The 14,722-nt window shown below is 41.8% G+C and overlaps 1 protein-coding gene across 1 annotated transcript; it reads left to right on the top strand.

Annotated features, from left to right (window-relative positions):
• The first annotated feature begins 223 nt into the window (after window positions 1–223).
• Window positions 224–4,406, top strand: LOC149176558 (FCS-Like Zinc finger 14-like). The gene is made up of 2 exons (XM_089419938.1): window positions 224–1,151; window positions 3,310–4,406. Exons 1-2 carry the CDS (start codon window positions 445–447, stop codon window positions 3,488–3,490), a joined length of 888 nt encoding a protein of 295 aa, XP_089276064.1. The 5' UTR covers window positions 224–444; the 3' UTR covers window positions 3,491–4,406.
• The last annotated feature ends 10,316 nt before the right edge of the window (window positions 4,407–14,722 follow it).

Genomic DNA, 14,722 nt, shown 5'->3' with positions numbered 1-14,722 from the left:
GCGAACATGATTGGAGAGTGTTCCGGTTTTGGGTTTTAACCTGCGGGCGGTAAATGCCAAATGCAGGCTCTGGAGAGGCAATTATTGCGTGGGAGAGATTTTTATTTTTTTTCGCTTGACTGTAGGAGCACGTCAGCAAAAATGGTGATAGCGAAGGAAAAGGAATAAAGTTAGGATGGTGGTGGGGTTTGTTGCAGGAAGGGTTATAATTAGGGTGTTGGGGAATCGAAGCCCCGATAGAATTGCTCGGGAATTGGAGGACTCAGGCTTGTATTTAGTGGTTTGGTTTTCGCAAACCTCGATGCCCATTTGATCCATTGAACGTGACTCTGAGGAGTCTGACGGCTTTGTTCAAAGTTTCAGGCGTCTCGAGTTCAAGCGCCGGGCCTCCGCTAGTGGGCTGGAGCTTGTGGTTCGGGGATTTTTTCGAGTTTTATTTTTGGTATGATGCTGGGTAAGCGTTCGAGGCCCATACAGAAGCCGCAGAACAAGTTTCGTCTAATGTCTTCTGATAAAAACCGAGACCCGAGCTCCTGCAAATCCTCTGCATTTTTCCTGTTCACCGGTTTTACTACTACTAATAATATTAACAATAAATTTTCCGGATTCGACGAGGCGGAAGGTTCCAGGAGTCCGACTTCGCCTCTGGATTCGAAGAAATTCATAGATAATTATTATTCCAAGCAACCCAGATCTCCCAGAGGCTGCTGGGAGAAACCAGGCCTCGGAATCCTCGCAGCGCTTCATGGCGATAACAAGACTGCTGTTGTTTCGCCGAAGAATTCGACGGTGAAAATCTTTGCGGGAGCCTTTGAAAACCGCCATGCTCAATTGGGTGGTATTAGTGAGAACAAGCAGAGCCAGCCAATACCCATTCGGGGTTCCCGGTCACCAGTTTCTGGCGAGGAGCGGGAATCTGGGATGGAGTATTCGGAGAGTTATACCTGCGTAACGTCCCATGGCCCCAAGCCCATTATAAAACAAATATACGAGGGTCCTGCAGAGATTCAATTACAGCCCAAGTGCAAACCAGCTGTTTTCGAGGCCTCTAGCTTCACGGATTCTCCGGCTTTTCATGCTCCAGATTTTCTCAGTGCTTGTTATCTCTGCAGGCGGCAGCTGAGCCACGGGAAGGATATATACATGTACAGGTGTGTGTCCATATTTTCAGTTTTTAAGACAAGTCAGGACTTGAATAGATTTATCGTGTATATGTTGCGATTATGATTTTCAGATACCCATCTAAACCCTGGTTAACACTGGTCTGGTATACACTTCGAGGTGGTGAAGCTTGATGTCGAGATATTATACATCTGTTATATAGGCCCATTTAATCCCATGGTCTGATATGCACTTCGATGAGCAGCTTTACGTCCAGCTGTTTTACAACTATTATAGGCAGCTCTTTAATCCCTGGCCTGGTATGCATTTTGGGGTTGCGAATCTTGGTGTTGATAAATAATATAACTACGAACACATAATCCCTGGTCTGATATTCTCTTTGAGTTATAATCCCTGGTCTGATATTTTCTTTAGAGTTGTGAGGGTAGATGATGATCAATTATACATGTATTATACAAATTTATTTAATCCTCAGCGTTGTGAATCTTGATGTTGATAAATTATATAACTACAAACCCATGTAATCCCTGGTCTTATGTGGACTTTGAGTTTTGAGGGTTGAATTCAGTTCCTGGTTTTATCTGCAGTTTGAGTTTGTGAAGCATGATGTCCAGCTATGGTACAACTATTGTAGAAACCCATTTAATTCCTGGTCTGATGAACACTCTTGAGGTTTGAAGCTTGATGTAAGATGTTATTATAGCAACCCATTTAATCCCCAGTCTGACATGCACTTTGAAGTTGTGAAGCATGGTTTTGATCAATTATACAACTACTGATCAAATGGGTATCAATAGGTACTTCACGTTCTGTGTGGTTTTGACGGTATAGGTAAAACCCCTGGTTTGATATACATCTCGAGGTTTTGAAACCTGATGTCCACCTGTTGTCCAACTATTACGCAGACCCAAGTAATCTGTGGTTTGATATGCAGTTTGAGGTTGTGTAGCTGGATGTTCAGCTATTGCAGGCCCATTTAATCCCTCGTGTGATATACTCCTATAGATTAGGAAACTATACAATTACCATAAAAACCCGTCTTAACACATGTAATACCTGGCCTACACATGTAATACCTGGTCTGATATGCACTTGAAGGTTGTGAAGCTTGATGTTCAGCTAGTACAGACCCATGTAATCCCTGATCTGATATGCTCCTCGAGGTTAAGAATCTATACAATTAACATACAAACCCATCTCAACTCTGGGATGACAGGTGCTTTGAGGATGTGAAGCTCAGCTGCCTTGTGCTGAATTCCCTTGTATGTGTCTTTGTAAGCTGAAAGCGCACATTTTAAATTTATGTTTTCCCTACTGAAAACTTCCCAATTTTTGGCCACGGGGCGATGGAGATTTGGGTACGTCTCAGGTAGAGCCGTAATAGCCTCAGATAGAACCTGGATGATTTGAAGTTGAGTTCAAGTATCATTTAAAACCTTGATGATCTCGGGGAGAAATGATATAAACACGGTGTTTTGAGAATTAAACAATGTTGTCATAAACCTCCAATAGTTTATTTCTGTCAAAACACAGCCCAACTGACGATCCGGCAGTAGTGCATATTAGAACTGGGTGCAATCAACAATCTGGAAGCCCATATTAGAACTGGGTTTAGATGGGTCTCTCATAACTTAATCTCAAATTGGGTGAGAGTTTGCCCTTCGTTGTCATTACGTAAGAACACTTGGTTGTTTGCACACGCAAATCTGCAAAATCTGGTGGGAATACTCTGAAGCAAGCACACCACCGGATTTTTCAAATTTGCATGTGTTCCAAGACATTTGCAAAATCCAGTGGGCATGCTCTGAAGCAAGTTTACCAGTGGATTTTACAAATCTGCATGTGTGCAAAAAAAACTAAGTGTTTGTAATATCATATTCCATTAGTGTGTAATATCGTATATGATGCATCGAATGCACTGCCTAAAATTAGTGCAATTCAATGAACAATACTACACCTAAAATTAGTGCAATTCAATGAACAATACTACACTGCCATACACGATGCAGCTATTTCACAGCCTAAATTTAATGCGAATATTGCATGGACACACACATGAAATCATACAATGCACAGCCTAAATTCGATGTACAAACACGCACACAGTTGATGGATCATTTTCCACAGCCCTTGCTTCACTCAGTGCAATGAATGTTGAGTCTGATTGATTGTCTTTTGTTATTGCAGAGGTGACAGGGCATTTTGCAGTGTGGAATGCAGATACCAGCAGATTGCAAGCGATGAGAAGAAGAAGAAGGAGCACTGTTCATCTGCTGCAATGAAACATTCTGCCTCCCCTTCACCTCAGCAAAGGTCATGCTATCAAGGCAGGAACATATTCACTGCCAACACAATGGCTGCTGCTTAGAGTGGATGTAAACACATTATATATAGTATATATATATACATATATAAATATTCAATGTATCTTTATAGTTGTAGAGCGTGAGGGGGTTGGGGATGGGATTTTACTGTATTTTTACCACGGGGTTGGGATGTCCAGATATCAAATGCACGGTGAGAGGATGCGGCATATTGGAGTCTGAGAAAGATTCACAATGAGGATTAGCCCTCAGAGTATATATATAATATATAAACATTAAAATAAGAAAAAAAAGGCTCAGGACTATTAGTTATATGTTTATGTACAAGCAAGGAAAGTTTTGTTTTTGGCTTTGTACTGAGTGAAGATCAAAAGCAAAAGCGCTGGATATTGAGAGAAAAGGTAAAAAGAAAGAGGGAAATGCCATTAAAATGGTCTGAGAGTTCAAGTTGATAAATGATTTAAATTGCTGGTGGTGGTGATATAATGAAATATTGGTGGCAATATCTTGCATTAGCCATGGAGCTGGAGAGCGAAAGCTTTTTAATTGTATTATTAATTTTATGATGAAAGCCAAAAAAAAATTCGGGGGGTAGGTAGGTTGCATTTTTCTCTTGTTTCGATAAACAGATGATGCAACTTGCTTCTTGGGCATGCTAACAGGAAGCCGATTCCAGTGAGATGGTTTGATCGTTACATTTCTGGTAAGATTTGGTTCTGAAGGCTACATCGTGTGATTTAAGCCATGATGTGGAATGGATTTCATTTATTGGGCGAAGGAAAAGTTAAAAGCTTAGCAAAACGAAGTTAAAAACTCGGCAAAATTGATAGATGGGTCAGAGAGAGAAAATGATGTCATGGAATTCTGGTGCTGCAACCATTTTTCCATTTTTTTTTCCAGAGAAGCTGATGTATGGCATATCTTGTTATTTATGGAATGCTGTTGGCATATGTTGTGCAAGTTTTGTGATTTGTTTACATCAGTCTCCATTGGGTGTGTTTAGATGATGTCCAGTTCCACTGGAGTAAGATGGGTGTAATTTTTTGTCCACCATAGATCCCCAAGGATCTCTCATTCCAGTTAATAAAAATTTTGAATTTCAATATTATGACTAGGAGATTTTCCTTTTGGAAACAATTTAGGTGTTCAGAGAGCAACTTTCATTTAAATCGACTTGCATTATTGACATACAAATCTCGTTGTTATCTACAAACTTAACGTGATCATCATATTCAACATTTTGGAGGTCTTGTGGACCCTCTACATATTACAGCTCTAGTTGCATTATTGGTTCTCTATTTTGCAATTTTTTTTCTTAATATTTCAACATTTTGGAGGTCTTGTTGACCTTGTACATATTACAGCTTTAGTTGCATTACTGGTTCTCTATCTTGCGAATTTATTGCCACTGACATGTCAAGAAACTGCTAAATATTATTATTTTGCTTGTTGAGCTGGGCATATAATTCTAAGGTTCTGTGAATATGATATTCTGTATTACAATATATTTTAGTTTTTTAGCAAGTAAAGTCTATTCTTCTATGGGTTCTCTTATTTTGAAATATCACATCTAATTCAGCCTACTTCTACAAATGCTTTAAGGTTGTGACTTACTCGGAGGATTAATATAAAATGGTTGGAATTGTAAAACCTCACATATTGATGAATGTTATTTTACATTTTTCTACCCTTTTAGGGGGTTAGGGTCGACTGACTTGCATATCTATATGCTGGCACGAGGTGTCTTGCAATTTTCAAAGGAAAGGGAGGGAACTCGAGGTGTCTTGCAACTTAGGGAGCTTCACAGGAAGATAATGAGATAAAATATCAGGGAAACGAAGATGATAATTCACATTGAGTGGTAAATAACACATAAAAGAATGGGCGGGAGCTTCACCTTCATCAGTCATAAATGAAGATGATAATTCATATTGAGTAGTAAATACCATAAAAGAATGGGCGGGAGCTTCACCTCAAGGAAGATAACGAGATAAAAATATCAGGGAAGCAATGCTAAATAAATATTTAACAGCACTTATTCATCAATCATAAACAAAGAAGATAATTCACATTGAGTAGTAAATAACCTAAAAGAAGACTTTTCACATCAACAAAGATTTACCCATATCCATTAAGAAATCCATTAAGAAGAGAATCATTCACATCAGTAAAATTGATAACTAATTAGGAAGAGAGAATCATACACGTCAGTAAAATTGATTGCAAAAAAAATTAGGGAACAATAAGGAAGACCTTAATCATACGAAATACTTGTATGAAAATGTGATTTGCTTCGCTGTTATCATTACATGTAATCCGGGTGAAAAAGTGGAACTTCGCTTCGCTGTTTACCGCCTGAAAAGGTGGGATTTCGCAGGCGGTGAACAGCGGCATCCAAGATTTCATGATCACATGCAAAACTTAGCCAGAAATATATGTTCCATTTTCTCGAGCCTTTAGAAAGACTCTGCTGTTGTTATAGGTTCAGTCTGCTGGAAAATTTATTACTTGAGGTTCTGCTACAGGTTTGCAATAAGGTGGAAAGGTGGAACTTCGCTTCGCTGTTTACCGGCCTGACAAGGTGGGATTTCATAGGCGGTGAACAGCGGCATCTAAGATTTCATGATCACATGTAAAGCTTAGTCAGAAATATATTTTCCATTTCCTCAAGCCTCTAGAAAGACTCTGCTGTTGTTATAGGTTCAGTCTGCTGGAAAATTCATTACTTGAGGTTCTGCTACAGGTTTTGTAATATCCTGGGGTTTGGACGCCCATCATCCATTTAGTTCGTAGTCCCAAATCAGTCACTAGTTCGTAGAGTCCCAAATCAGTCACTACAGGGGGCACACATATTCTCGTGTATACCAACTCGAGCACTTTTTAACCATATGGGCTCAGAAACACCTTTTACTGCCAACCCTTGTTTTTGGTGACAGGCTTTCCTTAAATGATGAATACAAGAAAGGCAAGTGTGTCCTGTGTACTGGATCCGGCAATTGACATTGCAATGACAGGTTCGAGTACAGGCATAGGCATAGCTCCATAACCACGCATGAATTGCCGAATTCATCATTTGTTCCATAGTCGGGAGGCTAAAGGGTCTGGCCCGTCGAGACGGAGATGCTGTCTGGTGAACAGATGATCGAGTAGATGCCGGTATGGCATTGGAAGGAGAAAGAGGCAGCCATCATTATAGTGCCCATCTCTGATCTTGTATGTAAATGGAAGTCTAACTTCGAGGGCAGCTGAACAAACACAGCAGCCAAACATGTTGTATCCCCAGTCCCCTGTCCAATCCACAAGGTGCAACTCCTCCAAGGATGCCTATCATAATTACCACTTAGTGCCTAGATGAAGGGTGGATAACAGGTCCCAGAATCCGTGGGTAATAGGTCTAGAAGCCAAACTCAAATGATAGAATAGAAGGCAAATTCAAATGATAGAATAATAAAAAGAAGACACAGAGGAATGATAAAATGATAATAAACTCAGGTTTAAATGGGGAAAAGGATAATAAACTCAGGTTGAAATGGGGAGAGGATGAGAATGGAAGTTATTTTTGGGGAAATTAAACTAGCTCAAGGGGTGGCGAAGCTTTTAATTGAGTTGAGTTTTGCGCAATTTAGTGGGTAAATGTCTCTTGCATCTAATAGATGGACTGACCCCAATCTAAGCTTAAGCTCAGCGGTGTCGAAGCTTAATTGAGCTTTGTGCAATTCTGATGATAGCATCTTAATGGGTATATTGTTCTTTCATCAAATAGATGGACTGACCCCAATCTAATCTCAGGGGTGTTTGAAGCTTAACTGAGTTTTGCACAATTTTTAATAGCATCCCAGTGGGTAGATTATTCTTCCATCTAATGTTTTAACTGACCCCAGTCTAACCTCAAAGCTCATTGCATTTAAAAAAAAAAAAAACATAATAAATTGTTGGATGTGTTGGATGTGGGTAGGTTGTTCTTCCATCTAATATATTAACGGACCCCAGTGTAACCTCAAAGTTGTTATGCTCTTGACCTGCAAGAAGATATACCAGAAAATACCAAATATGTGAAGAACTATACCCAGAACACAGAACAATAAGAAATACCAGCATGTATTTTATTATTCAGGAAGGAAATCAATGTTCCCTCTTTGAGGGGGCAACCTCCAATAGATTTGGGCTCAATTACAAAATAAGACACGACTCTCTTCAAGGGGAGTTTTTATCCTTTATATAAAATTCATACATGCAATACCATGGGTTAGTACCATGGTTCTTGTTAATACTATCTATCTAATACCATGGCCTATTTGAAACTAACTGTGGTCCCTTTTTAAAATGCTGGTCAACCACTTACAATTATTAATATGGGCTTTATTGACTCTTTAACTAACTATAACTATGACTAGACCCTATTACATAAATAAGGGGGTTAAGGTTGGACCCTAACATGACATCCCCCATAAAAATAGCCTTGTTTTCAATGCTAAAGCTGCGGAAACTGCTGAAGAACAGTGTCTGGTCCCCAGGTCGCATCTTTTGGAGAGGTGTCTTTCCATTTGACAAGGACTTCCTTGATTGTGCGGCCGCGCAAGTGTCGTTCTTGCGTGTCCAGAACCTGTTCAGGTTGGAGCTAGATTGAACCTTCTTTATCCAATTCTGGTAGACTAGTTTGAATTCTGCAATGGTTCCCAACCACTTTCTTTAGGCATGAGACATGGAAGATGAGATGGATTTTTGCAGTGGGTGGCAAGGCTAGCTTGTAGGCTACTTCTTCGATGCGCTGAAGTATTTTATACGGTCTGTAGAATTTTGGAGATAATTTCAGACAACCCTTGTCTTTGAGTGATGTTTGCTTATATGGTTGCAGTCTCAAGAATACCTAATCCCTTTCTTGAAATTTGCGTTCTGAATGATGTTGGTCTGCTTGTTGCTTCATGCGATTTTGAGCTTGATGGAGATTCTCTTTGAGGTGGGCCAGCATGGTTGCACGGTTCTATAGGAGTTGATCCACTGCTTGTACCTTCGAGCATCCCTTGATATAAGAAGAAGGTGAAAGAGGGAGTTGACCATAAACTGCTTCATATGGAGTCATTTTGGTGGTGGCATGATAATTAGTATTATAACACTATTCGGTTAGAGGTAACCATTGTACCCATAGATGTTGCTTTTCTGAAGTGAAACACTTGAGGTAGGTCTTCAGATATTTGTTGACTGCTTCAGTGTGACCACCAGTGTGGGGATGATAGGAAGTATTGAGTTGTAGTTGGGTACCTTGGAGCCTGAAGAGTTCCTGCGAAAAGTTATTGGTGGAGATCGGGTCACAATCAGACACAATGGAAGTGGGCATGCCATGCAATTTGAAGATCTGGTCCATGAAAGATTGAGCCGCCAACGTTGGTGTAAAAGGGTGGGGTAGGGTGCAAAAATGAGCATACTTAGAAACTCTGTCTACAACCACCACGATGATTGACTTGTTGCCCGACTTCGGAAGACCCGTAATGAAATCCATAGAAACCTTCGTCCAGATTGAGGTTGGGATGGGCAATGGCTGTAATGTGCCTGAGGATTTCACTGTTTCTCCTTTGTGGCGCTGACACACATCACACTCAGCTACAAAAGTGAGAATGTCTTTTTCATCCCTGTCCAAAAGAATGAACGTAGAGTGCGAGCACATGTTTTTTGAAAGCTTGAATGGCCTGCAGTGGGAGATGAGTGCAACTCTGCCAAAATGCGACTTTTGAGGGTGGATGTTGGTGATATCAAGACTTTGTCTTTGTAGCGAAGAATCTCATCCTACCAAGAGTAGCCTGCTGTGGAATTTGGATCCACTTGCAATTTATTAATGAGGTGGGAGAGCAAAGGATGTGAAAACCATTCCTTGCGAGCCTCTTCAATCCACTCTGGAATGGTAAGAGAGATTGCTAGCAGGGTGCTTTCCTCCTCAAATTGACGTGATAAAGTATCTGCTACGACATTTTCGCGTCATTTCTTGTAAATTATCTCATAATCATATCCCAACATTTTGGCTAGTGAAGGCCAAGGGTTGACCTCCGTGCATTAAGACAGCCCCAATACTCGTACCTGAAGCATCACATTCAATCACAAAAGATTTGGTGAAGTCGGGTAGTGCCAATACGGGAGTGGAACACACGACATGTTTGAGAGTTATAAATCCCTGTTGCGCTTCATCATTCCAGAGGAATGATTTTTTCTTGAGAAGGTGAGTGAGGGGTCTAGCAATGCGACCATAATTGCGGACGAATTTGCGATAGTAGCCCATGAAACCGAAAAATCTTCTCAGGGTTTTCAAGGTCTTTGGTTGAGGCCAATCCTACATTGCCTGGATCTTTTTGGGCTCCACCCTGACACCTTCACACACCCCACAATGTGGCCCAAAAACTCAACTTCTTCCATGCCAAAAGAGCACTTGGACAATTTGACAAATAATTTATGCTTCTGGAGCAGTTGCAAGAGCAAATTTACAAGCTGAAGATGTTTTTCTTAGGTGACGCTGTAGATGAGGATGTCATCAAAGAAAACACGGACAAATTTTTTGAGATATGGTTTGAGCAGGTGATTCATGAGGCTCTGAAAAGTGAATGGGGCATTACAAAGACCAAATGGCATGACCAAGAATTCATAATGGCCTTCATGAATTCGGAAAGGAGTCTTTGGAATGTCTACTTCTTTCATGCGAATTTGGTGATAGCCCGAGCGAAGGTCGAGCTTAGTAAAGAATTGAGCCCCATTTAGTTCATCCAACAAATCATCAACAACCAGGATGTGAAATTTATTTTTGACCGTCAGCTTGTTGAGGGCCTTGAACTCTGGACACATACGCCATTCCCCATCTTTCTTGAGCACCATGACCACAGTCGATGAATAAGGACTAATGCTAGGGCGAATGACACCTGCTTCCTAGAGTTCCTTGATGATTTTTGCAATTTCATTCTTTTGGGCGAAAGGATATCTATATGGGCACACATTTGGTGGTTGTGCCCCTGGGACCAAAGTAACGCTATGATCATGTTCCCCTCTCAAGCGTGGAAACCATGAGGCTTGTCAAAGACAGACAGATGGTTGTTTAAGACTTGTTGCATCTTAGGATGAATATGAAGGGAAGTGGGTTCGAAGGCCCTGGATGGCATTAAATTGGGCTATAACTCCATGGTGGCCCTTTTTTTAACAATTTTTCCATCTTATGCGCGCTGATGATAGAAGGAGCCCCTGCCTGGAGTCCGCAGAGGTTATGTGTGCGGTTATTCTGCTTAAAGCTCATATATAATTCTTGGAGATCCATTGTGATTGGGCGGAGTGTGCGGAGCCATTCAACACCTAAGAGAATGTCACACCCACCCATGTTGATGGCAAACATGTGGGTGTTTAGGTGATAATCCCCCATCTGAAGTTTGACATTTTCACAACGGCCTTCACATTTCATTGTCCCCCCATCAGCGATCTGGCCCTGGAAATTAGACACTGCTCTGACAAAACAATGCACTGCTTCAGCGACTCTTTGATGGATAAAGTTATGTGTACTGCGACTATCAATCAAGACTACTACAGGGTGATGCTTAATAAAACCTCTGATTTTGAGAGTTTGGGGAGAAGAAATTCTTGCCAAAGCATGAAGCAAGAGAACTGGTTCTTTAGGGGTAGCTGGGAGCTCATTGTCCGACTGGTTGTCCTCATCTTCCTCCTCTGGTCCCTCAAATGGTGGGGCTTTCTCAGATGAATTGTGATCAGTGGCATCAATTTGAAAGAATTTGGGTTCCTTGCATTTATGTAGAAATTTTGAATAATTTAACACATATTCAACATAGATTATCCTGATCATGTACTATTGCGGAATACATACACAATACATAAGCTCCTCTATGTTGATCATCAATATAGCAGCATCAATAACAATAAAACATCAAGAGCATTCACACATTAACACAGTATGTACCTCGGGGAAAGCATCTCGCTAAAAACCCGAACTATCTATATATTAATGATTGAGACCATGTAACATTACAAAGTACAATGCTTATCACAAGCAATCCAGTACCAGCTCCACCTGTTACACACAATATAACTCAGATCTGATATCCAAATCTATTCCACTGCTTGCCTGCCTCCACTGCTCAATCCCTGTTCAAGAACTGATGAGAATGGCTTACCAAACTCGTATTTCACCTCAAAATAATCACTCACATTTTGTTGGACGTGAGCAAAGGCTACAACACTGGGCAAATACGTGAGCAAACTCATTGGCATACTCAATCCCTTGATTGTGCAAGATCTGGTGCACAACTATAGTCACAACTGATAGCAATCTGATTCTCTACCACCTGTCCCTGTTGAACTGAACATGCACTGACATGCAACTGAGTTAACTGATGTATTCATTAGTTGCATCATGAGTTAATAATTAGTTTAACAACTCATCATTAGTCTATTTGCAGTTAGACTAACTACAACTAGTTTAACTAAGTCAAACTGAACACAACTCCATCAACTCCACAATCAATTCCATCAAACTCCACTGATTGAGTTCTAACTGAAGTCATGCATGCAACAACTCAACTGACTCATAAGAAAAGCGTATTTCCTTTTGACAGCTGCATGTGCCACCTCTGTAGCTCAAACTGAAGTGCTCTAAGAGAATAATATCAAGTTTATAGTCCAAATATTATTATGAGACAATAATATTTGACTTTTCTATTTTTGACAGCGAGTCTAAAAATAGACTGTGATCACTCACACTGTGATCACTCACACTTTGATAAAAAATAGAAGTCCATCTATTTTTCCCAACTTGACCAATCATCCATAAACAGCGACCTGCAATCCATAGACATGATTCATATGTCTAAAAATAGACATAGTCTAAAAATAGACTTGCGCCAAAAATAGCCTGCGGGCCCACTTAGTGAAGGCGACTCTTTTCACTAAGCTCCATCATCTTGTTGCAATCTCAACACTCCCTCTCGACAAGATATGGATTATCAGCAACCCCTATCCTGCCTCGGTGGTACTCGAATTTGCTCTTGGTGAGAGCCTTCGTCAGAATATCAGCATTCTGATCCTCCGTTGGAATGTACGAAAGTAACATGATCCTCTGCTGCACACAATCTCTGATATGATGGTACTTGATGTCAATATGTTTAGATCTATCATGAAATACAGGATTAGCCGAGAGTTTAATGCAACTCTGGTTATCACAGTAAATCACAGTAGGATCCAAATGAGAACCGAACAAACCAACCAGGATCTTCCTCATCCATATAGCGTCGCATGCAGCCAAACTTGCTGCCATATACTCTGCCTCCGCTGAACTGAGTGCCACGGATCTCTGCTTCCTGCTGTACCAAGAAACTGCTGTCGATCCGATACTGAAGACCCCTCCTGATGTGCTCTTTCTGTCCGTTGGGCTCCCTGCCCAATCTGCATCCGTGAAGCCACATAGCTTCACCTCATCCTCCTGTCTGTACCACAAACCATATCCCGATGTGCCTCTCAAGTAGCGCAATACATGCTTGCCCGCCTTCCAGAAGAGCTTGGTAGGGTTAACCATAGCTTGTGAAAGCTGGTTAACTGCATAGCATATATCAGGGCGTGTATTGACCAAATACATCAACGACCCCACCAACTGTCGATAAACAGTGGCATCCACTTCTTCCCCCGAAGTGGCATCCTCCTTCCTCCAACCTCCAGGAAGAGGAGTATCAACAGGCTTGCAGCCATGCATGTTGAACTTCTCCAGTATCTTCCGAGCATACTTGCCCTGAGAAACAAACAGTCCACCACTGCGCTGCCATATTTCCAATCCTAAGAAATAGTGAAGGAGGCCCAAGTCCTTCATCTCAAACTCTGTAGCAAGATCCTTCTTGCATGACAGTATCAACAGCTCATCACCCGTTAGAATCAAATCATCAACATACAGTACAATGATAAACAACTTACCCTCCACCACAATCTGGTATAGGTTAGGATCCGCTTCGCTCTTGGAGAATCCAAGTCCTGTGAAATAGATGTCTATCCAAGCACGTGGTGCTTGCTTCAACCCATACAGCGTCTCTTGAGCCTGCACACATGCGACTCGCTGCTGAAGACCTCAAAGCCTTCGGGCTGCTCAATGTACACCTCCTCCTCAATGACTCCGTTGAGGAACGCAGTGTTCACATCCATCTGATGAATGTGCCATCCCATCTGCGCTGAGAGAGCAAGAATCGTCTATATGGAAGAATACCTTGCGACAGGTGCAAAGGTCTCCTCATAATCGATCCCCTCTATCTGTGAAAAGCCTCGGGCAACAAATTTTGCCTTGTACTTCTCCACACACCCGTCAGCTGCCTGCTTGACCTTGTAGATCCATCTCGAACCCACCACTGATTTCCCTTCCGGTCTAGGAACAATCTCCCATGCACTGTTTCTGACAATAGAATCATGCTCTTCCACCATGGCGTCTACCCATGCGGGATCTTCCACAGCTTCCTCGAAAGAGGATGGCTCAGTGACAACACACTTGCTCATAAGAGCCATGTATCCAGTGTACCGATCAGGTGACTGTCTCTGCCTGCGTTGGGCTGTAGGTGGTCCTACAACTTTCTCTGCATCTTGAGCCAGTCGCTCAGCTTCTGTCAAGCGCTTTCACCCTCTGATGGTTGGCGCTGCATGAGTGGACTCGTCCACTCCATGAACCTCATCCTGTGGCTGATCCACATCCTCAAGTTCATCCTTAGGAACTAATAGCTCCTCATCTGCATGCAAGTGTAGCTCCCTCTCAAGCGAACAATTCATGGCTTTCTCCTCCTGAAATTTTATATCCCGTCGCACAACAGTTTTACCACTGTCTCGCAATTACACACGATAGTTGTGGGGCGTATCAGTGTACCCCACAAATATTCCAACTTCTGCGGTCGGCTCCAACTTCTTCCTGGCATCCTTCGTCACATGCATGTAAACGTTAGCACCAAAAATCCTCAAATGAGAAAGATCAGGCTTCTTACCAGAATAAGCCTCCTCGGGTGTACTCATGCCAAGTATCCTATGAGGACAACGGTTCTGCACATAAACTGCTGTATTGCATGCTTCCACCCACAAGTGAAGGGGTAGGCCCTGATCATGCAACATTGCCCGTGCAGCACCCACGATCGTTCTATTCTTCCGCTCAGCTACCCCATTCTGCTGTGGGTTATGGGGAGCTATGAGCTCTCTACGAATCCCTTCTTCCTTGCAGAAATCCTTGAACTCGTCCGAGATGTATTCACCACCATTATCGCTCCTAAGAGCCTTCACCT

Source organism: Pinus tabuliformis, chromosome 4_1, assembly GCF_031772625.1.
Source record: "Pinus tabuliformis cultivar Carrire ecotype Pingquan chromosome 4_1, CPIR1, whole genome shotgun sequence".
Lineage (NCBI taxonomy): Eukaryota > Viridiplantae > Streptophyta > Pinopsida > Pinales > Pinaceae > Pinus > Pinus tabuliformis.
This window is presented reverse-complemented; position numbering and strand designations above follow the sequence as displayed.

Bases quoted from the DNA above. Each gene is read 5' to 3' on its own strand.
- LOC149176558 (XM_089419938.1), top strand. From the start codon at position 445: ATGATGCTGGGTAAGCGTTCGAGGCCCATACAGAAGCCGCAGAACAAG. The intron at 1,152-3,309 runs GTGTGTGTCCAT...TTGTTATTGCAG, and splicing joins AAGGATATATACATGTACAG to AGGTGACAGGGCATTTTGCA.